This window comes from Leptosomus discolor, chromosome 4 (genome assembly GCF_034619465.1).
Source record: "Leptosomus discolor isolate bLepDis1 chromosome 4, bLepDis1.hap2, whole genome shotgun sequence".
Classification (NCBI taxonomy): Eukaryota; Metazoa; Chordata; class Aves; order Leptosomiformes; family Leptosomidae; genus Leptosomus; species Leptosomus discolor.
In genome coordinates, this window is record NC_141394.1 from 23571454 (window position 1) to 23595059 (window position 23606).

At 49.3% G+C, this 23606-nt stretch overlaps 2 protein-coding genes across 3 annotated transcripts; both read right to left on the bottom strand.

The window, feature by feature from the left end:
• Window positions 1-831: 831 nt before the first annotated feature.
• On the bottom strand, window positions 832-12765 carry LOC104345263 (UDP-glucuronosyltransferase 2A2). 2 transcript variants are annotated; one of them, XM_009949644.2, is made up of 6 exons: window positions 12030-12765; window positions 4710-4858; window positions 3289-3420; window positions 2772-2859; window positions 1805-2024; window positions 832-1108 (listed from the first exon to the last, which is right to left on the bottom strand). In XM_009949644.2, exons 1-6 carry the CDS (start codon window positions 12763-12765, stop codon window positions 832-834), a joined length of 1602 nt encoding a protein of 533 aa, XP_009947946.1. The 2 variants fall into 2 exon arrangements, with proteins under 2 accessions (XP_009947946.1, XP_086319867.1); XM_086463741.1 differs by lacking the exon at window positions 12030-12765 and adding an exon at window positions 9510-9978.
• Window positions 12766-21688: 8923 nt separating this feature from the next.
• LOC104352030 (sulfotransferase 1B1-like) lies at window positions 21689-23319 on the bottom strand. The gene is made up of 7 exons (XM_086464036.1): window positions 23172-23319; window positions 22817-22945; window positions 22618-22715; window positions 22313-22439; window positions 22131-22225; window positions 21875-22055; window positions 21689-21801 (listed from the first exon to the last, which is right to left on the bottom strand). Exons 1-7 carry the CDS (start codon window positions 23317-23319, stop codon window positions 21689-21691), a joined length of 891 nt encoding a protein of 296 aa, XP_086320162.1.
• Between the last annotated feature and the right edge of the window lie 287 nt (window positions 23320-23606).

Here is a 23606-nt window from a genome sequence, read left to right on the forward strand (position 1 = left end):
TCTTACTTCTTTGCAGGTTTCATCGCTAGAGGCTTTCCTGCGTTTATCAGTTAGCATGGCTCAGAGGCGTTTGGCAGTTAAGAGGGGCAAGTTCCTGACAGAGATGGTTTTCACACCCCTAGGGTGTTGCAGTTAGAATGATGGTCTGGGCAGCAAGACTCCAGGCTGAATGGAAAAGAAGTGGTTCTCAGAAAAGTAATTTCTCTGCTGGTTTTAGGACTCTGGTCTCCCTTCAGCCCCCAAGTAGTGAGTGCATTTGTAAAAATGTGGTGATATAGGCTTCACCAGCCACTTGCAGCTCCCAGTTTTTCATGATCTTGGCCATTCAGATGGGCGCTTTGTAGGAGCCCCGACCTTAGCTTTGCTGTCCAATCTGGAGAGAGCTATTTGGACAGGAGAGGCATTTTGTCTGTGAATCATCAAGCCTGGGTGACATTATAGGACACAGCAGAGTTCAGGTAAGGAGACTAGTTGCAGATTTAGGGACCCACAGTACCACACGTAGGAAGGCTGAATTTATTAAATACACCAAAATGAATTTGGAAAGTTAAAGCAGCAATTACTGTTCTAGAGCCCGTGCGTGATCAGCTAACAGGATCCCAAAGTATAAAGCAACTATAATTCAGTCTCATTTAGGCCAGAAGGAATTTGCTGGCTAAGCAAGCAGCTCTGCCCCACGAAATCTTTTTTAGCATGACCCAGTTCAACGAGGTGCTTCATGATATGCCCAGCTTAAAGCATATCCTAATAATTTTATTCACCAAGGAATGTGCATAAATGCCTTCCTGAATCAGCCTAGGATTAGAAAAAGTGCTGATGGGAATGGGATGTCTATTCTTTCTTTGTCTTTGCAATCCTGCCACATCTTCTACAGCAAAATAAGCAGCACTTGACAATAACGAAGACAGCAGTGACTGTACAGGTGAACAAGAATGCCAGAACATCCAGGCAGTGGTACTGGTACCAGGTGAGATGGTGTGCAGCTGGTCTCAAGTGCTTTGCTCCTTTGTGACGCATGACAAATTCAATCCAGAAGACAGCTCTGTCCAGAGGCTTAACTGGCTGGTCATGGTGTATCTGGGATAACCTTAGAGCATTTTCCTTATAGCTAGGGAAGAAGGAAGAAACCAAGGGGATTTGTCACTGATTCCTGAAACAAGCCATCCAGTACCTGGCAGTCCTCTTGAGGAAGGTAGACAGACCTGCTTTTATTTTCATCAAAGTTGTTTAAATATATTTGAAACTGGCCCAGTTTACTCCTATCTGCATAAAACTGGGTTATGAACAGTAAAAGAGAAAGCCAGTCTTTTGCAATGAAAAAATATTCAAAATTATTCCAGATACTGTTTTAAAAAAGCAACATGGAAATATTTGCAGCATTTTTTGTTACGATATAGTACAGTGTGTTGCTTTTGGCTGGGATAGAGTTAATTTCTTTCATAGTAGCTAGTATGGGGCTATGTTCTGGATTTGTGCTGGAAACACACACACAAAGGATTTATATAAATACTAGCAGAGAGCAAGGAAGAGAGAGAGAGCAGGAAACTGTCTCAGGACTGCTCTGGGCTTACCAAGAACTATTTTTCTCAAAGGAATCATGAAGGGTAGTGTGAGGAAAATCAAATCACTGATCTCTCCTTTCTGAGAAATGTTGTTTCTCAGAAGTAAAAGCTGGTTTTCATCTGAAACCCAAACGCCAGCTACTCAGTATTTTTGGTTCCCAGAAGAGCCAGCAGAATTTCTGACATCAGCAGCCCAAGTTTTTAATAACCTCATCCTACTGTAAGGCAAGAGCAAAACTCACGTGGAATTGTTAATGACCGTATTCAGTGCATCAACTAGGTCCTGCGTCTTCAGCGTGCTGAAATCCAGCTCAACTGCAGCTCCCTTTGCCTTCATGTGAGCGACGTTGTCGTGCTGGTCGGCAAACATGGGAATCCCAACCATCGGGATCCCGTGGTAGATCGCTTCATAGATCCCATTTGTCCCACCGTGAGTAATGAAGGCCTTTGCCAAGGGATGGCCTGGAACAGGGAAGGAGAGGCACGTGTAACAGCAGCTGTGGCAGACTGCGTTCACTGGGCTGTAAGCGCTGCAAGCTACCCAGGCAAATGCACTGCTAGAGAAGGGAACGGCCCTGACCTCTGGATCAGCATCGGAGTTCGCATGTTTAGCTTTCACACATTCCGATTTATTGTAATGCCACGTGTGAATCGGCACATATCCCAGAGTTACTTCAGCCCTTCTGCTGTTGTGCAGTTCTAGTTTTTACGTGGTATCGGGTTCCCAACCATGCCCTGCTGCAGCCTTGCTTAGGTCAAGCATTTTGAAAAATGATCCCTGGAGATTAACTGCAGAGGCCAATTCCAGCTGCAGTATTATGTATCTGCTTTGATGTTAACTGCTGCCTACAGGTGGTTCTTAGCCCTTCCAGACAATTGCCAAGGAGCTCTGTAGGACAGAGGCTTTTGCTTCAGAGATCCGTCTTTACAGCTAAGCTCAAGTTCTGCCTTCTTGAGCCACTGCCCCCTACTCCCTTCACAGCCTGGCTGTATCTGCCATGGTTCTTGTACAGCCCCTCACTTTGAAGTCAAAAGCAGTCTAAGAAGTTAAGGCTCCAAGAGCAAACCCTCACTGCTTAAGCTGCAAAACTAATTGTAGCCACAAGTGTTATGTGGTTCTTTTCCCCAAATAAGCCATTTTAGTGGAAAAACAAAGAAGGAAACAGTTTTTCCAAGGGCACAGTGCATCCCAGATAGAATCAGTCTCACCAAGCAGGTCATTTTGGGGTATCCAGTCATAAACCCTGGTGTTGGAGCCCAGAGTTTCTGGTTTTTTTCCTTTGTACCGCCAGAGGACCTTGAACAAAGGAAGAATAAGATTAACAGAGTGCATGTGACATGCGCTTCTGTATTATTACATGTAATGTAGCGCTTTATCTGAAACCCACGTACTTTTTCCCAGTAATTGAAATAGCCTTGGCTCCAGCTTAGCTCTTTGATTAGTTATTATGTTATGTGCTTGTTACAAACATCTCATAGAGGGATTTTTAAATTTCGGCCTATGAAGACACCTCCACACCATTTGGGTCAGAGAAGGGGAAATGCCAGAACCCCTCCTGAGGTGACTCAGCAGTCTGCCTCTCTGCGGAGCCCAGCTTCCCAGCTGTGGCACGTCCAGCAGAGAGACAGATAGAAACCAGGCCAGTCCAAACATAAAAGGCTCACTGAAGACAACAGGAGTGACAAAAAAGCAGGCAAGTTGATTTAGACCCCAAAGGAAATTCACCTTTTGTGGAATCTGGCTGAGGGCTGTGGCAATCACATTACTTTTTTCATCAGTTAGGTTGTAGACCATCGACCCAAGAGAGAATACCACGATGCCGTGTTCCCCTGAGCTCTGAACAAATTCTTCCATTTCCTAGGAGAGGCAGAAAGCATACTAAGGTTAATTATGCACTGCAGGTTACATGGATTTCTGCGAACAGAGAGCATAACCTTTTTAGCTTATCAAGGAGATGATAGTGGTATGTGAGCACCTCCCCTGACAGAAGGGCATTACAAAGATAGACCTGGCCCCATGCAAAACACTTTGTCCCCAAGAAGGAGCAAGTTGAGAAGTTGAGACAGGTGACGGAAGCGTTGTCTTTTTGAAAGCAAGTCAAGCAGTTTCAGGACACATTTCTTTCAGAGCACAAGCAGCAGGAATGGATCCTGGCACTGGTGTGAGAGGGCTGTACCCTGTGACACCCTCCTTAGCGTAGTTAGTTATGGTTCTGGATTTTCCTGGAACAGGTACTTTGCATTTCATAGCTCTACAGGAAGGGACAGTTTTTCAGCATCCTGATCAGAGATTCATTGAGTCACTGCTGTCACTTTGTTAGTCAGACAGTTCCCTTATTTCTTGCAATACAGCAGATGTTGCTAAATAGATTTCCTACAAATCAGATCAATAGGTCTTCCTGTTCTTTTTTTCAGTTAGTGTCACGTGAAATGGAGCAATAGCATCCAAAGGAGAATGGTTATCCATTTCCCCCAACTCAACCCCTGCTACAGGGGAGTGGGAAGAGAGTTAGAAAGTTTCTTTTGGTAGACAACTTGCACTGAAACTACCCTACCTCCTCTAAGGCTCCTACAGGAGTGATAATCTAGACCAGAGCTTGTCATGTTGCCGTCATCAGTATCTGGGAGTTTCAAATTCCACCTGAATATTGTCAATCACAGCAGAGTGTAGGCTAGAGATGCTGAGTATTTTACTCCCTATAAGATGTCTTAAACTAAGCAACAATAGAAAAAGTGTTTATCACTCATCTCTTTTTGCAAGTCTTGACTCCATTTCATCCAAAGAATTTGGCCTGTCACAGTGCCTTTTTGCATCAGGTATTTCAATGTGATCTTGAGCTGCAAGTCTGTCTCTTAGAATTAAATCTTACACTTTACTCTGGGGTAGCACCTGTTTTTCCTCAAACAAACACTGTTCCCTCCTGCTGACCTCAGCTCTCCTCCTTTAAGACAGCAGGTGGTAACCCAGCCCTCAGTTTGCACAAGTACAGACATTGCTAAATAGCTCTGTGCTCCCCACCAGCAGCGGAGCATCTTCTTTCAGAATGACTGTTCTCAGGACGTGGCTTGCATGGTTCATCAGAGAGAGAAATGGTTTTTGTTCCACTGGGCAACCATCCAACCAGCGGCAGTACAAAGCTGGGATACCTTTGGTAATGGCTTTGCAGGCTGGCAATGAAGTCCTCCAACGAACTCAAAGTTGGGCAGGAAAGGGCGTGGAAATTCCAAATCCCAGTAGGTTCTGATTAACCATATCTCTGCTTTCCCCATCGTCTCACACAGGGTTGTGGGCCTTCCTGGGGACAAGGTACAAGAGGTTTACAACACGCATGGGAGTGGTCTTGTTTGCTGTAGATTGTGAAATAGGACCCTTACCTTTGTCTTTTGGCACTTCCAGTCAGTGTTACCTATCAAATCATGCATGAAATGAAAACGTGGACAAATCCAGACCTATTCCTTGCCCTGTTCTGCGTTCGGCCTTGGCAGATCGCCACGAACAAGGCAGTATGATCTTTAAAAGGATTTTGAACCTTCAGGATTATTTAGAGCAGTTCAAGAGTAAGTGAGGAGCATTAAGTCTTACGTGATATTTAAAAAAAAAAAAATCAATCCAGGGAAAAGGGACGAGTTTGCAGAGCACAAAGGCGTTCTTGGGAAACGTGGGAAGGGATTGGAGGGTAACAGAACGGATGTCTTTGTGCTTGCTGTTCATTTGTCATCTGCCTAAACAAGATTCAAAGTCCATTGAACTAAAAGGTCTCTTTAATAGGCTTTGAATCAAGTCTGAGTTGTACTAGATTGGAACAAAAATTTCAGGTATGTGTGTAGTTTAAGGAGACTATTTCAAGTTCTGAATGATGGGTGAAAGGCAAAGGTGACAGTTCTTAGCATTCTTTATTGGAGAATATGAACTCACGCTTAGTATCCTGTGCTACGCGGGGTTGCAAGATGATACCGCCAGATGATGCATGCTATGTGAATGAAGCGGTTTTTTGCTCTGCAGTTGTCCAGAGAAAGCCAGCGTTCCTCCTTACAACAGGGTTAATTCCATCCCTGTGTTGTCAGTGGAGCTGTCTCTAGTACCTTACACTTAGATAAGGAATGATTTTGCCCTCCAACCTTTATCTACTACCATCTTCATTGTCAAGGTGCCTGTCATCAAGATGAAGAGGCAACAGCTGTCCTCTGAAGGCACTAAAATGTGCATACAGATCACTGCCGGAGCTCACCAGCAGTATCATCATTGACAAAAATTAGAACTGCGTGCTCTAAAGATCCTCAAAGGGAACTATAGCAAAATGGCACTGATGTCTTTTAGACTAGACCAGACTTAAAAGGGAAAGCACAGCCTCCATGTGACCAAAATGGGATTACTATCTCTGCTGGCCATTGAGAACGAGTACTTTGAAACAACAGCATTGAGCTCCCAAAACACTCAAAAGGCACAACATATTCAAGAGGAGAAACTGCTCGGCAGCTGTCTTACCTAACACATTGCTGTAGTACCCATCCCATTTGTCATGCCAAAGCTTCAAGAACAGTAAATCCGTGTAAAAGTAAAAGAGGAAGTTCTGTAGTCTTTCCACAAAGGACATCTGGTCTGTCAGCCCCATTGTGCTAGCAGGCACATAAGAAGGTGGGGATGGGAGCCCACCGCACAGCCGCTCTACCACATTCCCATCAGAGAAGCGGAAGCTGTAGACAAAAGGGATTGCTAGGATTTCTGCTGCAAGCTCCCCACCTACAGTCAGGGGGTCAGCAATCAGAACATCAAACTTGGCCTGGTGCAACTTTGCTATCAGCTGATGGTTCATCAGCAAGGTGTCACAGATCTGCTTTGTTATATTAGTAAAGACCTCCAGGTCCTTTTTTAGCCTCCATATGACCTCCCAGGAGGAGAGATTAGAGAGCTCATTTGTCCAGAAATTGACGAATTCCTCCATGATAGCATCCAGGGTCTGCTGGGTAAAGGGGACTTGCAGGACCTCAAAGGTAAAGGGTGAGGAGGTGTCTTCGTAGTTGATGAGCAGATTGCTTGAGGGCACCAGCACAGTCACTTCATGACCCCGGAGAACGAGCTCTTCCAGCAGCACTTTCATATTGATCCAATGACTTGCATCGGTGGGCCAGACCACCACCTTCCCACAAAAGCCAGCGCTCCAGCAGCATGTGTAGGCCCAGAGCAGCCAGGGGAACCTGGGCCTCATCATCTCAGCAGTCCGTGTACAACTCCAGTCTGATTGAGCTGGAAGCAGTCCACTGTGCGAACACTTCAGAGCCAGCCAATAAAAGTGAGATCCATTGGTGCCAGGCTTAGCCAGAGGGCATGTCAGAGCACAAAATAACACTCACGGGAGGACTAGGCAAGCAGCAAATCCCGTTCTGGATTCTCCTACAGAGCCACAGCTGATCTCCAAATGATGGCAACTCCTGTTTCTGCTCACCACAGTGTGCATTGTGCAGCATGTGAGGACCAGAAGCCCTTTCCTCTCCTGTGGTTTAATCTTGATAGGCAGCTAAGCACCACAGAGCCTCTCACTCCCCCGCAGTAGGAGGGGAAAAGCAAGGGCAGAAGTTAGAAAACTCACGGGTTGAGACAAAGACAGCTTAATAAGCAAAAACCAAAAAACAAAACCAAGAAAAACAAGTAATGCAAAAAGAACAGTTGCTCATCACCTGCCAACCAATGCCCAGCCAGTCCCTGAGCAACAGCAGCCCTGGAAGCCCCCCAACAGCTTCTTTTGCTGAGCATAACATCACATGGTATGGGATATCCCTTTGGTCAGTTGGGGTCAGCTGTCCTGGCTGTGTCCCCTCCCAACTGCTTGTGCACCCCCAGCCTGCTCACTGGGAGGGGCAGTGTGAGAAGCAGATAAACCCTTGATGCTGTGTAAGCACTGCTCAGCAATAGCTGGAGCACCCCTGTGTTATCAGCACTGTTTTCATTACAAATCCAAACTATAGCCCCATATAGCTACTATGAAGAAAATTAATTCTGTTCCAGCCAAAACCAGTATACTCTCATACCATGTTTTCAAGGTGGAGATACACATTCCTGTACCAAGCAGGAGCTCAGGCTAGGGAAAACACATCAGCGGCCCATGGGAGTTTTTTGACAGCTGCAAGATGAACCCCATCTTACCGCTTGACTACAGCCTAGATTTGCTTCTTTGCCCTGCAAGAACCAACCTGTGAAGCTGGTTACAATTTGTATCTCCTCATTTACTAGGTGCAAAATGTCCTGCAGTGATTCGCAGCTAGCCCACAGGGTGCTCTAGTTCTGTATATAACCAGATGCTGTGGACACGCAGCACTGCCGCTCAAAGGATCACGCCACCCCAGGCGTGAAGCAGGAGGAGGTGAGGAGCACAGGTTTTGCTCACCTTGCTGCTCCTGTGCCTTCGCTTGGGAAGATGCTGCAAACTGGCATCAGTGTATCTGTATCATGTAGTCAAGGACAGATACTGCCAAGACAAGAGACCTGACTTCTCCTCTTCACTGTATCCTGCAGATGCAGTGGAGATGCTTGGTGCTACTGATGTGTTCAGGGAAAAGAACAGGCAGCTGCTCTCCTCAGCAGCGAATGAGGCTCAGACTGAGTCTAAACAGGGCCTGAGCACTCCTCCAGGAGCTCAGCACCACCACATCAGCTCCCCTCATTAGACTGACAGTGGGGCAAGCAAACTTTGATCATGCTTCAACCTCATCACCTGAAGAAGCATTTAGGTAGTTCTAGGAAAGCAGCTAGAATAGTAAGAACCCTGAAGAAGATTTTCCAAGGAGAAAAAGCAGGTGCATGCATACACTGCAGGAGCTGGGGCATTGCCCCGTTCCTGTGAGATGTTTGTCCCTTTCTTTCACACTTGCTTCAGGACTGGATACACTCCAGATCAAAGCATATCACAGTCAGGGTAGAGAACAGCTACGCTAACGCAGCTAACGGAACAGGTATTGCACATGGAGCCTTAGATGCTAAGCCCCATATTTAACAGTAAAAAAGACAACGCAAAATCCAAGCAGCTCTGAGGCTTACACAACAGGTCAGCAAACCATGGTTCTGCCAGCACAAGATTTTCTAGTCTGGATCAAACATGATAAGGAACACAAGTGATCACACAGCTAGGTACTCTAATAGTAAGATATCTTAACAACTTAGCTCACTTAGCAGAATTCTACCGTACTAATGAACTATAAATGAAAACACTCAGAGTCTCATATTGAAATAATATCCATTTTATCTGCCCGCCAACAATGCATTGTTTGCCCTGTTTCCTTTCAAGCATTACGATAATCAGAGCAAAAACTGTGAAAATAATTATGCAACTACAATCCAAAAAAAAAAAAAGAAAAACTTTATAAATAAATATAACTATCTTCTAATGTTTCTTTTAGACACTTTCAGAAAAGCAAAGAATGCTGTCTCTGCTGAGGGCCTTTTATCACTGCAAAACGGGGCTCAGCTGCTCTCCCAAGCCTTTAAAACAGAGGAGGCCATTAGCTTTCATTCTGAGATAAGCTAGCAAGCAAGAAGGATGCTAGGGGAAAAGAGGTAGTATTGCTTTACAGCTTTCCAAAACTATCTTTTATTTCTACTTAAAAAGGTTTAATTCAGTACTAGTGTTTGGTGGGTATATAGTATAATTTTGCTGTTCTTCCTGTTTGTCATGATTTGTCTATGAGTGATGAGCTCTGTTTCAAGTGGCTTTAGCACTGTTTTACCTACCCTAGAGGTACCTGTACAGACTTGGCTGTACTGGCGTAGCACGTCAGGATTAACAGGTAGTGTTCGTACTTACCTGGATTGTTTGACTTGACACAGGAATTTTGGAGGAAGGAGAGTGAGTTCAGGGCTGTCTTGCTCCTGATTTGTGCCTTAGCCTCTAAGGTCTGGGTATTTACTTCTGTGTGTACAGCAAATGTAACTTCTGGAAGTAAGAGCAGCCTTACCTAAAACATCGCTGTAGTATTGATCCCAACTTCTCCAGACAATGTAATGATACAAGATATCCTGAAGAGTGTAGCTGAAGATGTTTTTTAGCCTTTCCGGGAAGGACATCCTATCTGTTAGGCCGCTTTGGGAGGCTGGTACATAGGATGGAGGCACTGGGAGCATCCCACAGAGCCGCTCCACCGTGTTGCCCATGGAGAACCGGATGGTGTACACTAAGGGGATACCCAGCTTCTCAGCAAACAGCTCCCCACTGGGTGCCAGTGGGTCTGCCAAGAGGACGTCAAAGGCGGAGTCCCTCAGTCTCTGCAGCAGCGCCTTGTTCTTCAGGACTTCATCACAAATTACTCTGGTTACATTCTCCAGCTTGTATATCAGTTGAGCTATCTTGTAAACACTTTCCCAGACAGGTGACATTGCCTTCTGGTAAAACCAAAAGTAGAAAGCTTCTTCCAGTAAGGTAGCCATCTCCTCTTTGGTGACTGGCACCTCAACCACCTCAAACTGGAAGGGTGAGGGCTGTGTGGGGTCAAGGATGAGAAAGCATGAAGGCAGCAGCACGGTCACCTCGTGGCCCCGAACCACGAGCTCCTGGAGTATGTACTCCATGTTCAGCCAGTGGCTGTTGTCAGCCGGCCAAACCAGCACCTTCCCCCCGGAGCCCCAGCCCAACACGGCCAGCAGCCACAGCACTGCCACCTCCTTCCCAGCCATAGCCGGCCCTGCATAGCAGCGCCCGCCTGGCCTTCCTGCACCCGGAACAGCAGCGCCCCCGGGCTGGGCTGGGCTGGCCTGGGCTGGGCTGGGCTGGGCTGGCCTGGCCTGGCCTGGGCTGGGCTGGGCTGGGCTGGGCTGGGCGGAGTGACACCGCCTCGCTCCGGGGGGCAGGGGGCCAAGGGAGCTGCTGTGAAATCCCGTCCTGGATAACGGGGAAGAAAGCGACTGGGACCGGCTGGCACCACCTGGTGGTAAACAGCTTGCTGGAGCTGGGAGGTGTGCTTCCTCTGGAGCAGCGGGGAGAGCCGTCAGCCGTGGGGGGCTCAGCCCAGCGAGGGCTGTGTCCTGTTGGTCATCCTGGCCCTCCTGCCTGCCTCACTACAGTCTCTATGTTATTTGTTTGGTAGCAGAGGTGGCTTTTTCATTCTTCTGGCCCTTTCCAGCACAGCTGGGTATGCAGCAAAGATGTCCACCCACTGTGTGGGCACAGTTTTTCTTCATAAAGCCACTCAGCGTCTGTTTGCAGTGTACTTAAGGTGCTGATCCAGGGCTGCAACTAAAAAGTTGCATCTCGAAGTAGATGGAGCTACTCAGCAAGTGACTTCAGTATCAGAGTAAGACTGTCTTCATGTGAACTTGCGTCTTCCAGAGCATGCATCGCAGGAGGCCAGAGCTGGTAGGTGGTGGTGTGGGCTGTCCTGCCTGCCACTACGTGCCCATTGTGCACTGTAAGTTGAACTAGAAAATCTGCTGAACAGTTTATTTATGGTCACCCTTCTGATGTGCAATTAAGAAACAGTGTACGTCCTCTTCACTGTGCTAAAAATCATCATTACTGGGCTTCTGCCCAGCTCTTTTACGCAATGTTTTCCTACTGTTGTTGTGCAAGGCTTTTGCTATGGCTTCCATCTGCCTAGATCATCCTTTCCAGGATGAAAATGAGGGTGATGGAAGCAGTTGGGCTGTGAGAAGCCAAGCTGAGATACCTCATCTGCTGTGCACATGACCACAGTTTGGTGTACTTACGGAGTCCTGCAGCATGCAGGTATTTGCAAGCGGTTGAACCCTGAGAGATTTGCAAGTGCTCTTTTTAGGAGCTCAGTGTGAGATTGATAAAAATGGGGTGCTGATCACATGTGATTAATACTTAAATAAATGTATTTTTCTACATACTCAAAACAGTCCAGATGAAAAGCCTGTAGAGGAAGGGTTGTTGCTTTATTGATTGCTTGTAGGTGGAGGGTATGTTTTAAATAAAACTTGTTTTGTGCAGAGAGGATTGGGTTTATATGACAGGTGACAGAAGTGAAATCTGTATTACAAAGCCACAATGCATTTCAGTATTGCTACTGAGGGTGGCAGGGTTGGCTCGTAATTCACCAGCTCCTCCCTCCTTGTTATGATATTCTGGGTAAGGAAAACAGCTCTGTTTCTGTCTGCTTTCTGCCAAGCAGTCATTGGAAGGGGGCTGTGTAAGCTGAGCTCCCTTGCTGAGGGTCCTGTGTGGTGTGGAAGTTGTTTCTACCTCCACATTAAAAATAATGACGGCAAAAGTCAAATCCATCAGTTGAGATGACTGCTGATCCCTGTCTTAATGCAACGGCATAGCAGCACAGCACCCTGACAGGGGAGTGGGTGCAACTGGTGGACCCCGGTGGCTCCCTCCCTCTTCCGCATAGGGACATAACGACAAACTTCTCGCTGACCTCTCTCAGACCCTGACTTTGTGACCCTGCCAGGTTCCTAGCTCTGCAGGTCGTTAAGGCAGGAGGTAATGGGAAGTGAAGCAGCAGAAGGCTTACCTAAGACCTTGCTATAGTAGATGTCCCATTCTCCCCAATAGCTCTGGAAAACGTAGTCTTGCAGGTGATAAGATGCGATGTTTTTTATTCTCTCGACAAAGGACATGCAGTCGGTGAGCTCAGACAGGGCTGCGGGCGTGTAGGACGGTGGGGCTGGGATCTTGCCACAGTGCCTCTCCACAGTGGAGGCCGGGGAGAAGCGCAGTGAGTAGATGAAGGGGACAGCCAGCTTGAGAGCCAGGAGGTCCCCGCAGAGGGTCACCGGGTCTGACAGCAGCAGGTCATAGCTAGACCGCTGCAGGTGGGCCATCAGCTCTGGGTCCGTTAGCACTGCGTCACACATTAGCCTGTTCATCTGGTGCCAGTTTTTGGACAGTTTTCCCAGCTCCTTGTAAAACTGCCAGAAGGTCAAGGTGGTTGGCCTGTTATTCAGCCACAGTGCCACTACGTCCTCGATCACGTTCTCAATGGTGTCTTTCTTGAAGGGCACGTTATAGACCTGAAACTTCTCCGCGGCCTCAGCCCTGGGTTTAATGAAGAGGGAGGCATTGGATACCAGGATGGTAACGCTGTGCCCGCGGTGGATGAGCTCCTGTATAACTATCTTCACATTCAGCCAGTGGCTGCCTTCTGTTGGCCAGACCAACACGTTCCCACAGAAGACAGGACCTAGAAGAGTGACCTGAAAAAGGAGCAGCTGGAGGTGTTTCTTAGAGCCGATGGCTTTTGTGGCCATGACAGGGTTAAGGGCTAGGTAGCCTGGGAGTTTTCCCTTCCAGTTGGGAGTGCCGAGCCTCTGTGTTGTGTTTGATGGCTCTTTAGGAGCACTCTTAGCAAAAGCAAGAGTTTGCTGTTGCACAGGTGGGGCCTTTAAAACCCACATTTGGTCTCAGGTCTGAAAAGACAGAAAAGGATGTTTGGTGATTCACTTTTCCCTTTCTGCCTTCCGCCCTGTTAGTTGCCCCCTGAGGGAGCTCCTTTCCCTGGTTAGCAGGGTGGCAGGAATCCTCACTGCTGTTGAAGGTCTGCCTTCCAGCTACTTACCCTTTGCACAAGAAGAATTTAATCCTTTATTTTTTAATACCTTTTTGTAGTTTTTCGGAGGAACCCTTACCATGAAATAAAAACAAATAACAGGGGTTCTCTTCTAGCTGTCTAATTACTGTATCGGTAAATGCTGGCAATTTACTATAAATATTAGCAAATAAGTGGCACTGCTGCCAACACTGGAGAAATACTAAGATTTGATGGAGAACGTATGACCACATCTGATTTTAAAATGCCTGTTTTCAATTGCAACAGCTGTGGTATCTATTGTTTCTATTAGTTATGGCAGCAAACCTACCTGTACTTAAAGATACATTTCTCTTACTCTGAGAGTTTCCCAGCTTTCTCCACCTTTCTTTCCAGAAGCAGCACAGGGGCTTACCTAGCCGACAGGCAGCAGTGCTACAGGGAGTGCTTACTTGAAGATATTGCTAGACTTGGGGCAAGAGCCCTGGGCAACACAAGGTGGAGGGACACCTGTGATGGGACTAGTGGTGGCAAATTATACCATAGGCATCCTTAAGCCTCCTCAACCCTTCTACAGCCATGTCCCTGCTGGTCAATAGTATCTATTACTGGCAGTCATGCCCCAGCCCCTGCGGAGAGCTGCTGCCTCTCCAGGCTTCACCATTAATTCAAGCTGGTGCATCTTTGCAGGGGAAGAAACTGAAAGTGAGCCGGTCCCCCGGATGCCAGCTCTGATGATACTCAAATTATTTGCGTTGCTCCCACGAACTAGCGATGCCAGAGGCAGATCAAGGAAGGAGAGGCCCTAGGGTACATTTAAGTGGCTGACTTGGAAGCGACATCCTTTTTCAGGGTGAGGTGTTAGAAATGCTGATGTTTCCCATGCTGAGAGAAGGTAGCGCATCCTTCATTTGGGTGATGATAATGCCAATAATAACAATGTGTATTTTGTTCTGATTTGTGGCAGGTGGTTTGTGCCTGCTCCCAGACAACTCAACACAGGGAGCTCATTGCTACTGTCTAGGGCACATCACCACCAACCTGGTCATGTTGCGGGCTCAGTTCAGGTGTCTAAGCATGGGGCCGGGGCCCTCCTGGCCCCTAAAGGTGCTTCGCAGAGCAAAGCCCACATCTTCTGGGGTGGCTCTCACGTGGAAAGTCAGCACTTGAATGTAAGGGGCTATGTCCTGGAAGGAGCTGTTAACCACCAGGAGCCAAAATGACAACTAGAACCCATGCATATAATGATACGCTCGATCCAGTACTATCTGAGGAACAAATGCCGTGCAGCAAAAAGCTCTTACCTAGCAGAGTCTCCCAAGGTACGTAAGCACCCCAGTCTGAGTTGCAAGGTGCAATTTGCTGCACAGGTTTCCTTCTGCTTCTTGCAGCTCACCTCCTCTGTGCCTGGGCTGCTCTGGCGAGGTTGGGTATCGGGCAGAAGGAGCTTAAATAAGTTACCCTCTAAAGTGGGCTTTTCAAAAAGAGGAAGTAATACAATATGGGATGACCACAAAAGGTATGTATTCTGGGATTATTCATTGCTTTGTTATGCTCCAGTAATTTAATAGTCAAGATGGTCTTCCCCATGCTAGGGTATATGACAATGTTATTACAGAGCCAGATTCTCAGAAGGACTTTGCATCCTATAGCTCAGAGATACGGTGCCTGACTGCTAAAAAGATTTTTCACTCTGTTTAGGGTCCCAGCTGGCAAAACAAGGTTGTGTGTTAAGTAATAGACTTGTTTATAAACTGTCCACAGGAACAGAGAGAAAATCTTGTGGTTTGTTTGCAGAGTTTTTCAAACGTTGGTACATAACATGTGCTGGGTGTGTGGCCCTTGATTCTGGAGATCTAGTCAAGCTCTTAATTACTTGAAAATATAGGAATCTAAAGGTGCACCTCCATGGTTTTTAAATATTGTCCATAATATTCACCCTGGCTTTTTCTAAACCCTCAGAACTCAGGGCAATTATGCTAGCATGTTTCAACAGTAACTTGGCCTTACAGCCAGGAGTTTCACTACGATCTCTCCATAGACCTTTGTATTCAGGGTTTTTGGTTTTTTTTTTTTTTTTTTTTTTTTTTTCAGGCTAATTTAGCTTATTTGGGAAAGCCCTGTAAGAAATTAAGAGCTTTCCCAGCAACTACTGAAAGGCCATTTTCATGTGGGCTAGGGCAGTTGGGAACTTGGGGTTCGTTTCTAACCCCTCAATAACTATTTCCTTCGTAACAAATGAGAGCTATTACCAGGGGAACCAGAGGGTTAAACTTGTCTCATTTCCATGGCCAGCTTTTAAAGGCAATACTCAGATTACTCTTAATGCAGAGAGAATAAGCATTTTGAGAGGATTAAATGACAAAATCCAGCAAATGAGAGAAAAGTGGGGCTGAAGAAAGTAGACGGTGTTAAGTGTCTGTATTTCACACATCTAGCATTACTAAGTAGAAGTGCTGCAGACACTGATGCAACCCTCCAGCCTTGTTAAATAACGACAGGCTTTTCAAGATGAAGGCAAGTTATGCAAAAGTTGGGCAATACAAACTACTGTTCTCCACATACAGGTCTCTTCACCATTTTGCTGAACGAGGATTATAGTGTACATGGCAAGTTTATTCCTAGAAAACCTTGATGCCAGCCAGCACCTCAAAAATTCCATGACAGGGTAGAAAAGGGAAGCTTTTGCCCTGAGAAGCACCAAATGGCTCTGTGGTTTTCCTTTCACTTACTGCAATAAAGCAGCTTCTGGACTGAAAGCAGACTTGAAAGTCTTGACTATCTTTTTTTGGGACTGGGTGGGGGAGGCAGGATGGGGAAAATACCAAGATTGGCTCCTCCCTGAGTACAGACAGAAGTGAGTGGATTGAGCAATTTTGCTCAGTAAAACACCTACTCCCATGTAATCCCCAGCATAACAGGAAAACCGCCAGCAAAAGTTAACGAGCTGAAATAGCCTTACCATAACCACTTTTCTCAGCTAAATTGTACCTTTATACCTCTCCCTTGCAGCTGAAGGACAAAAATACCACAAGCATTTCCCTTGTTTTTATTGATGCAGTTTAAGACTTCGACTCTTTTCACTGCTATTGCAATGCTGCAGGGGCACCTTGGCATGTAAACGTGTAGACACCGGGGTGGCTTGTGCTGGAGCCACTGCCACTCTGCAAAGCCAAAAAAAAAAACCACAAATGAGAGAAGGTCCAGGCCAAGCTTTGTGTCTCTGCTAGGAATTGTGCATGTTTGGTGGAGAAGAGATGCTGCACCCTGTCCTTCCCAGCTCTACAGTGATGCGCAGCAAGCGGAGACTTGCTGAAGCTGCCTGCAGATACAGCACACCCCTGTTTTGCCATCATCTTTCCAACCCCCAGGGGAAAGCTGAGTGCTATGGAGAGGGGCAAATCTGCAAATGCTGGGGATATAGACATGATGGGACTCATCTAATGGCTTACCAGCCCAGAATGGGGCAGTTGGTCTCTCCATCCCACCTTCTCATGCGTGTTTGCTGTTTATGCTTCCACACCAAGCCTTTCCCTGTGCCAGGTCAGCTTGCCAACGATCGATTTTAGTGGATGAGTTTGCTGCTGGGCCAGGGAGGAGTTGGGCAAAGACCAGGCTGTCACGGAGCAGAGTTCCCCCTGAATGGTTGGCCAGTAGCCATTGCATTGAGCCACGTAGTAATGTATTCACGTGCTATAATGAGTTTGTGTGTTCATCGCTCTGCAGGGGAATGAAGACTAAATTAAAATCCCTGCTAAATTTCGGCTGAATCCACCAATTCTACATAACCCTGATGCTGTACTGTAGCTTCTTACTGGCTTTCTGATCTAAAAAGGAATTTGGAAGCAGAGCAAAGCTTATCTCTGGCTAGGGGAAATTTATCAGAAATAACTTTTTCTTACTTGCTTGCGGCCTAATCAAGGTCCTCAGCCACATCTGTGTCTTGCAGGAGTGAAGTTTTGCTGTTTGACACTGGAAGCTGCTTGTACCTGGGCCTTGGCACACAAGCAGTACACCTGCCATTTGTTCCCCAGAGGTGTATCCGTGGGGGAAGTCTGCACCTTGGCCTCGGCACGCATCCTCGGAGACAGCCTCCTCGCCAGTACTGCCTGTGACCATGACTCCTCTTGTGTTTCAGCATGCAGGGAAGGCAGAGACTGCTTTTCCTCTGGTATTGCGAGTTTGGAGCTGATCCATCACAGCTTAGTCTGGGATGCAGAGGAGAGCACCTCATCTGCTGCTGATTGAAGTGTGGAGGAGTGTTTCTGCACATCTGTCTGGGAGGCAAACAGAGGCACCCCCTCCACTCCCAGGGAATCAGGTCTGGAGGTTTGGACTTGGGCTTCACCTCATAACTGTGAGGGCTGCCACGTCGTCCCTGGGGGTATTTCACTAGGATAGGTTTGTGTTTCCTCCTCTGTTTGCACTGGAGGCATGGGTGGGATTTCGACTGGGGCTGCTGTATCCTGCACCCAGGGTGTTTGGAGGCTGGAGGAGTGAGAAGGAGGAACATTCTCTGCTTTGGATGTCATCAGCTCGGATGTCTGGACTTCTGCGTGCAATGTGGGAGCATCCTTGGCCACTCTCACTGTCAGCATCAAGGACTTCCCCTGAACTCCTGCCTCTAAGCCAGTAGGGAAAGCCCTTCTGTGGCCCCTGGCTCCAGTCCCGGGCATCTGTGCGCGGCTGTGAGGAGGAAGTCTTTTCCATCCCTGCTGGGGCTTTCACCCACCAGGTGTACACCTTGGCATCAACAAGCAGTGGGAAGAAAGGCACTGCATTCTTATCAAGGGATTCAAAGTCCAGGTTTTACAAGGGTGTTTACAAGGGAGTTGCACTTATCCTGCCCTGATTTGGTAGATGATGCTTTTAAGGGCAAAGTTACTTCTGCAATCCCTCCACTGGCCTCATAACCAAATACTCGTTTCTTTCCCAGGGTCTTAGCACTCTGGGTCTACACAAAACTTCTGGGGGACAGCATTTTAGCCTCCCCTAGCTGATTATGTTGCATCTCTTCAGCTGCTATCAAGCACCGTGTCTACAGCAGCAAGGGCAGGTGCTGTTTGGATTGCACTTTGAGCCCGGGGACAAAAGATGTAAATACAAACAAAACTGGCTCTCATAGAGAGTGGTAAATGAAAGGTCTTCTTGAAGCATGTTTGATGCCCCTATACATTTCACAGGACCTGCTATCTGAATTATGAAGAGGAAAGAGGTGTCATTAGAGAGTTATCTAACAGACCAGAGATGCTTTAGGGAAACAAGCTATTTGTACTTCCACACAAATGGAAACATCTAAGGAGCAAAGCAGGGGTGATTGGGAGCACTGGCTTTATATCCAAGAAGGAACAAACAGGCGTGCAACAGAACTAGGGAGAGAAGAAAATGTCCTGGAACAAATTACAGAGGAAAAGTTGTTGACATTAGTGGAGGAGCAGTCTTTGGCAAGAGCAGCGGGGCCAAAACACATGCTGATTGTGCTGAGTGCAACAGCAGGAGTAAGAATGAAAGGAAATTCCTTTAGCAAGACGTCACGATGTCAAGGGGCTGAGAGATATACCAGCAGAGGAAATCCAGTGCCTGAACAGACTAAGATGCCGTCAGCCTGAAACTACACAGCTGGGGGAGGCTGTGTTGTGAGAAAACCCTATAGAGTCCCAAAGGATGAGGAAGATTAATGTGGATGAATTGCTGGTAGCATCTCAGTGCAGGAAGTAAGGGACCTCAAAAAAAACCCAAAACAAAACCAAAAAAGCTAGATGTAGGACAAAAGCAAATACTCAGGGGAGGTGCAACATGCCATGGGATGGGGTGAATGTCACAAGAGTAAGGATTTCAAAGGTAGATTTGTAGAAGACAAAACTACAGACTGACCAGACACAGAGAATCACATCTGGCTCAGAAGCTGCTTTCCTACGCACCATCTTTTCTGTATGACAGAAGTGGTTGAAGCCACCACTCGCCAGTTCAGGTCTCTCTGCTCCTCTCTGCAGTTACCTGGTGTCATGGTCTAGGCCCACCCAGCCGGCAACAAAGCACCACGCAGCTGCTCACTCATTCCTACTTCACACTCGGTGGGATGGGGAGGTGAAAATATAACCAAAAGGCTCAAGGGTCGAGACAGGGACAGGGAGGGCTCACTCACCAGTTATGGTCACGGGCAAAAGACAGACTCAACTTGAGGATAACATCAATTTAATTGAAACACCACCACCGACAAAGGTAATGAGAAATACAACCAGGTCTTAAAAACACCTTCCTTCCACCCCTCCCTTCTACCCCAGTGTAACTTTATCACGAATTTCTCTCCTTCCTCCCCCCCAGCAGCACAGGGGGCAGGGAATGGGGGTTGCGGTCGGTTGGTCACACGTTGTCTCCACTGCTCCTTCCTCCTCAGGGCGAGGGGCCCTCGCAGTCCTCCCCTGCTCTGGCGTGGGGGTCCCTCCTGCAGGCTGCCGCCCTCCCAGCGACAGGCAGCTCCAGCGTGGGCTGTCTCGGAGTCACGGTCTCCTTCAGGCCCGGTCGCTGCCCCTCCGGCCCGGGGCCCTCCACGGGCTGCAGGGCGACCTCTGGGCCACCGCCGGGCTCCAGGGGCTGCAGGGGCTCAGCCGCCACCCCACCGCAGGCCGCAGGGGAACCTCTGCTCCGGCACCGCTCCCCCTCTCCTGCCTCACTGACCGGGGTGTCTGGAGGGTTGTTTCTCTCACATCCCCCTCCTCTCTTCTGCTCCCAAACACAGACTCACAAAGACTTGCCTAACAGGTTTTTTTTTCCCCTCTTAAATGTGTTTATTTGCAGAGACACTGATTGGCCTGGCCTTGGCCAGAGGCGGGTCCAAATTGGAGCCAGGGGAGCTTCTAGAAGCCTCTTACAGGAGCCACCTCCATAGCCCCCTCCCCCACTACCAAAATCCCACCAGACACAAACCCAACACACCTGGATTAGTTTTATCATCTCCTCTTCTAGCATCTCTGGCTCAGTTTTGTTTGTACTGAGACTGCAAGGTAAGGGGGGACGGCGAGGTTCAGAGCCTGCCATGTCGTTCTGTAGCAAATCACGACGAGCACGCGATACACAAACTGCATCACACAACACAGGGGCGCCCCCCGCATCTGAGTGAGAATGAGAAACCATTTGCAATTATTTTGTTATGACTTAAAATAACATTTCTTCCAAGGAGGGATCACAGTTCTGCATCTTCTCTTTTTCTCTTTCTTTTCTCCCCACACATCCATGTAGGTAAGACCTATCTCTGCTGTAATGCCCACCACCCCCACTTTTGTTGGGTTTGTGGTACCTAATGGCCAAACTGCAAGGATTTTGCTGAAGGATGGGATTTAACTCAGTTTTGCTGCCTGTATTCCCAGACAGGTTCCACCTGACTGTCAGTCTCATCCCTGGGGCGCAGTGGACCTCTTTCACATCCGAAAGCCCCTGTGTCAGTGCTGGGTTGTGCCTGGCTGCATCCCTGTCACCTTGCCTCTCCCCCAGGTCTCCAGTCATTTTTTTTAACCTCTTGGCCTATTTCACCCACTCCAGAGAAAGAAATTGCATCTTCAACGATGTTCCTTGCCTACAAGCAACGAATATTTCCTTCAGCTTGGAGGCAAGGTTGTCTTGCATGTGTACCAAACAGAAGAGAGGATGATGAACACGGGCAGGAGAGGACAGCATCTGAGGAAATGGTACCCAACAACCATCTGACTCACAGTTTCCTTTTCTTAAATGATTATTACATAAAACCAGCTCTATTAAAAGCACCCAGCTTTTAGCAATGCTGTTCCAGACCCTCAACTGTGTCGTGTGCCACCGGCACTGCAGCGTGCCCTTCAGCTGTGGTTTTTCTGGCCACGGTGGGAGGGGGAGCAGCCAAGGGGACCCTTTCCTCTGACCCCCTGGGGACCCACCATACCTGATGGGCAACATGGTTGTGGGGAGACTGGCACAGCATAACAGCCTCCAGGTCACTGGAGAACAGCACAAAAGCAACCCACAAAAATCCTCCTTTTGCCTCCAGCTTCATTGCTCCTGGGTGGAAGGATTTGTCCCAAGCTCCCCAGGCTACGTCCATCTCCCGACCACCCTGGGGCTGGTTTTGTCCCCGTCCTCCTCGCCTTGTCTCTTCCACATAGCCCCAGCAGTGGGACGGGAGGTGCGGCCATCACTGTGCCCTGTCCTGTCCCCCCCCAAAGCGTGACATCAGCAGGGGGATTTCTGAGGTCAGAGGTGGTGGGTGCAGGACCCTGTGTAAGCCCTGGCCATGGTAGAGTTGCACATGTGGAAGCTGTTAACAACTTTCATTCATCGCATGCTGGAAACACCTCTGTACTGTGCACTGGCTTTTTTATTCCTAAAAAAAAAACCTTCACAGGTGTATCCTATGCATGTCCTGGGCAGGCAAGGACAGGCTGGGGCGATGCGATCTGGGATATGGCTCCGTACCAATGTACTTTGTATCAATGCAGCAGCTTTCACACGGGTGCAAATCTGGGAGGAAGACGTAGAAATAAAATTCTTTATTATTGCAAAAGCCTCTCTGGTGCGGGTGAAGCCAATGAGACGCAGGCAGGCTGGGGCGGTGCTGGAGCTGCTGCCAGGGAGCAGGATTGGTGCGGGTGGGTTGCAGGGCAGGCAACATCATCATCTCAGATCTGGGTGCGGAAGCGCAGGTCGGTGCCCGACATCTTCTGCGCGTAGTCCTGGTCGAAGCGCTCGTTCTGGACCACGGTGAAGTAGTTCTTCCAGTCTCCGGCAGTGCCTGGGACCGGGTGAGATGGGGCTCAGTGGGGGTCAGGGGGATGGTGCACCGGGAGCCCCCCACAGCCACTCACCTTTGCGCATGAAGGGGGAGACACCGTGGTCCATGAGCTGGGAGGGCACCATGGTGTAGTTGGTGGTGGGGTTGTCCCGCATGGCCTCAAAGGAAGTGTGTTGGGTGATGGTGTCCAGCGCCGTGTCCGGCAGCTCTCGCCCCAGGAACCGGGCCACCTTGGCAATCTCCCGGCGGAGGTCCTGCGGGACACAGACCGATGCTCACCCCTCCTGACACCCCCAGACCCCATCCCACCATCCACCCTGGTCCCTCACCTCCTTCAAGTCCTCATAGAAGAGGTAGAGGATGGGGTGATTCTTCCTCCGCTCCCAATAGTCCTTGACATGGTCGTACCAGGAGCCATATGCCACTGGGTGGGGAGAGCAGCCAGTGGGGTGTCAGTGGGTGACAGCACCCCGCAGGGTCTCCACATTCACCCATGAGTGCCCTGTCCCACCTCTGCCAGCCATGAACTCCTCCAGGTACTGAGCCCACGTCCCAGGGTGTGGCTCGAACTTGTTCATCAGGTCAAAGTGGTAGAAGGAGACGGCCACGTCCTTGGCATTGCGCCCCACGTAGATCATCTGCAGATGGGCCATGGTGTACAGGGGGCAGCCCCAGGGTGCCCAACAGGGGGGATGCTCCAGCCCCTAAGGCTCCCGACACCACTTAGGATGCTGGAGGGAGCAGCGAGGGGTCCTGCCCTGGAGGAACGAGGGGGCTGCAGTGCCCCCTGGGACAGAGACCAGGATTGGGGGTTACCTTGCAGCAGTTTTCCCAGAAGGATTTCGGCAGGATATGTGCGGGCAGGTGGGTCTTCACCACACGGGGTGAAGGCATGGTGGCCAGCAGGTCCGTCCCTGGGAGAGCCCAAAGTATGTCCCCAGCGGGCCTCTGGCAGAGTCCCCCTGGGCTCAGCCCCTGGTGTGGTGCCCGTGGCCAAGCCCCCACACCCCGCTACCTGCTGGCATCTCCCCAGGGGCAGAGAACTCCAGCATGGGCACCCTGTTGCTGATAATGTCCCGCTTGCACTTCTCGGGGTTGCCGCCTTGCAGGATCATGTCCACAATCTCGCTGACCCAGGTGGTGCCTGAGGAAAGGAACCCACCAGGGGGGCGGCCAGGGTAGTGTTGGGGAACTCAGACCAACAACCCCCCTCAGCCCTCGACTGGGCACCGTGGGGGCAAAGCGATATCCCGCACAGCTCTGTCCCAACAGCCCTGAATGTGCCGCATCCCCCCAGGCAGCGGGTCCCAGCCATACCACACGCTCGCCCACCCGGCACCACCACGTCTGGGGGGCTCAGGGACACTCACCCGATTTGGGGAAGGTGACCACCACGATGTCCTCGGGGCGGCTCTGGAAGTTGTCGACCCGCTCCCAGTTGTGGGCGAAGGCATTGACCATGGGGATGCCATGCACCGTGAGCCAGGGCTGCCGTAGGTAAGTGTCCGAATCGGCCATCCTGACGGGGACAGGGACGAGGACGCGTGGCTGGGCTGGCCGGTGAGGGGGAGACCCTTGCCCTGCCAGGGCGGCCGCCGGCCAGGGCAGCACAGGCACCTGGAGCCATGCCCTCTCAGGGAGTGACAGGGACGCCGCCAGCGCAGGGACCAGAGGTCATCACTGCAGTCCTGCCACTGTGCCCACCGCTGGGGACAGGGTCCTGCTGCGGGGGGCGGGAGCCCACCCCGCGCCCCGCGAGGGCCGGGGGTACATGCAAAGTGCCGGCTTGACCTCTCCCCCTGCCT

Coding starts and splice junctions, on each gene's coding strand:
- LOC104345263 (XM_009949644.2), bottom strand. CDS start 12,765: ATGGCCACAAAAGCCATCGGCTCTAAGAAACACCTCCAGCTGCTCCTT. Junction 4,859..12,029: donor CTACTATAGCAAGGTCTTAG/GTAAGCCTTCTG, acceptor CCTTGTCCCCAG/GAAGGCCCACAACCCTGTGT. Junction 2,860..3,288: donor TCAGCCAGATTCCACAAAAG/GTGAATTTCCTT, acceptor CCTTTGTTCAAG/GTCCTCTGGCGGTACAAAGG.
- LOC104352030 (XM_086464036.1), bottom strand. CDS start 23,319: ATGGCCGATTCGGACACTTACCTACGGCAGCCCTGGCTCACGGTGCAT. Junction 22,946..23,171: donor GGTCACCTTCCCCAAATCGG/GTGAGTGTCCCT, acceptor TCCTTTCCTCAG/GCACCACCTGGGTCAGCGAG. Junction 21,802..21,874: donor CTCCCCCTTCATGCGCAAAG/GTGAGTGGCTGT, acceptor ACCCGGTCCCAG/GCACTGCCGGAGACTGGAAG.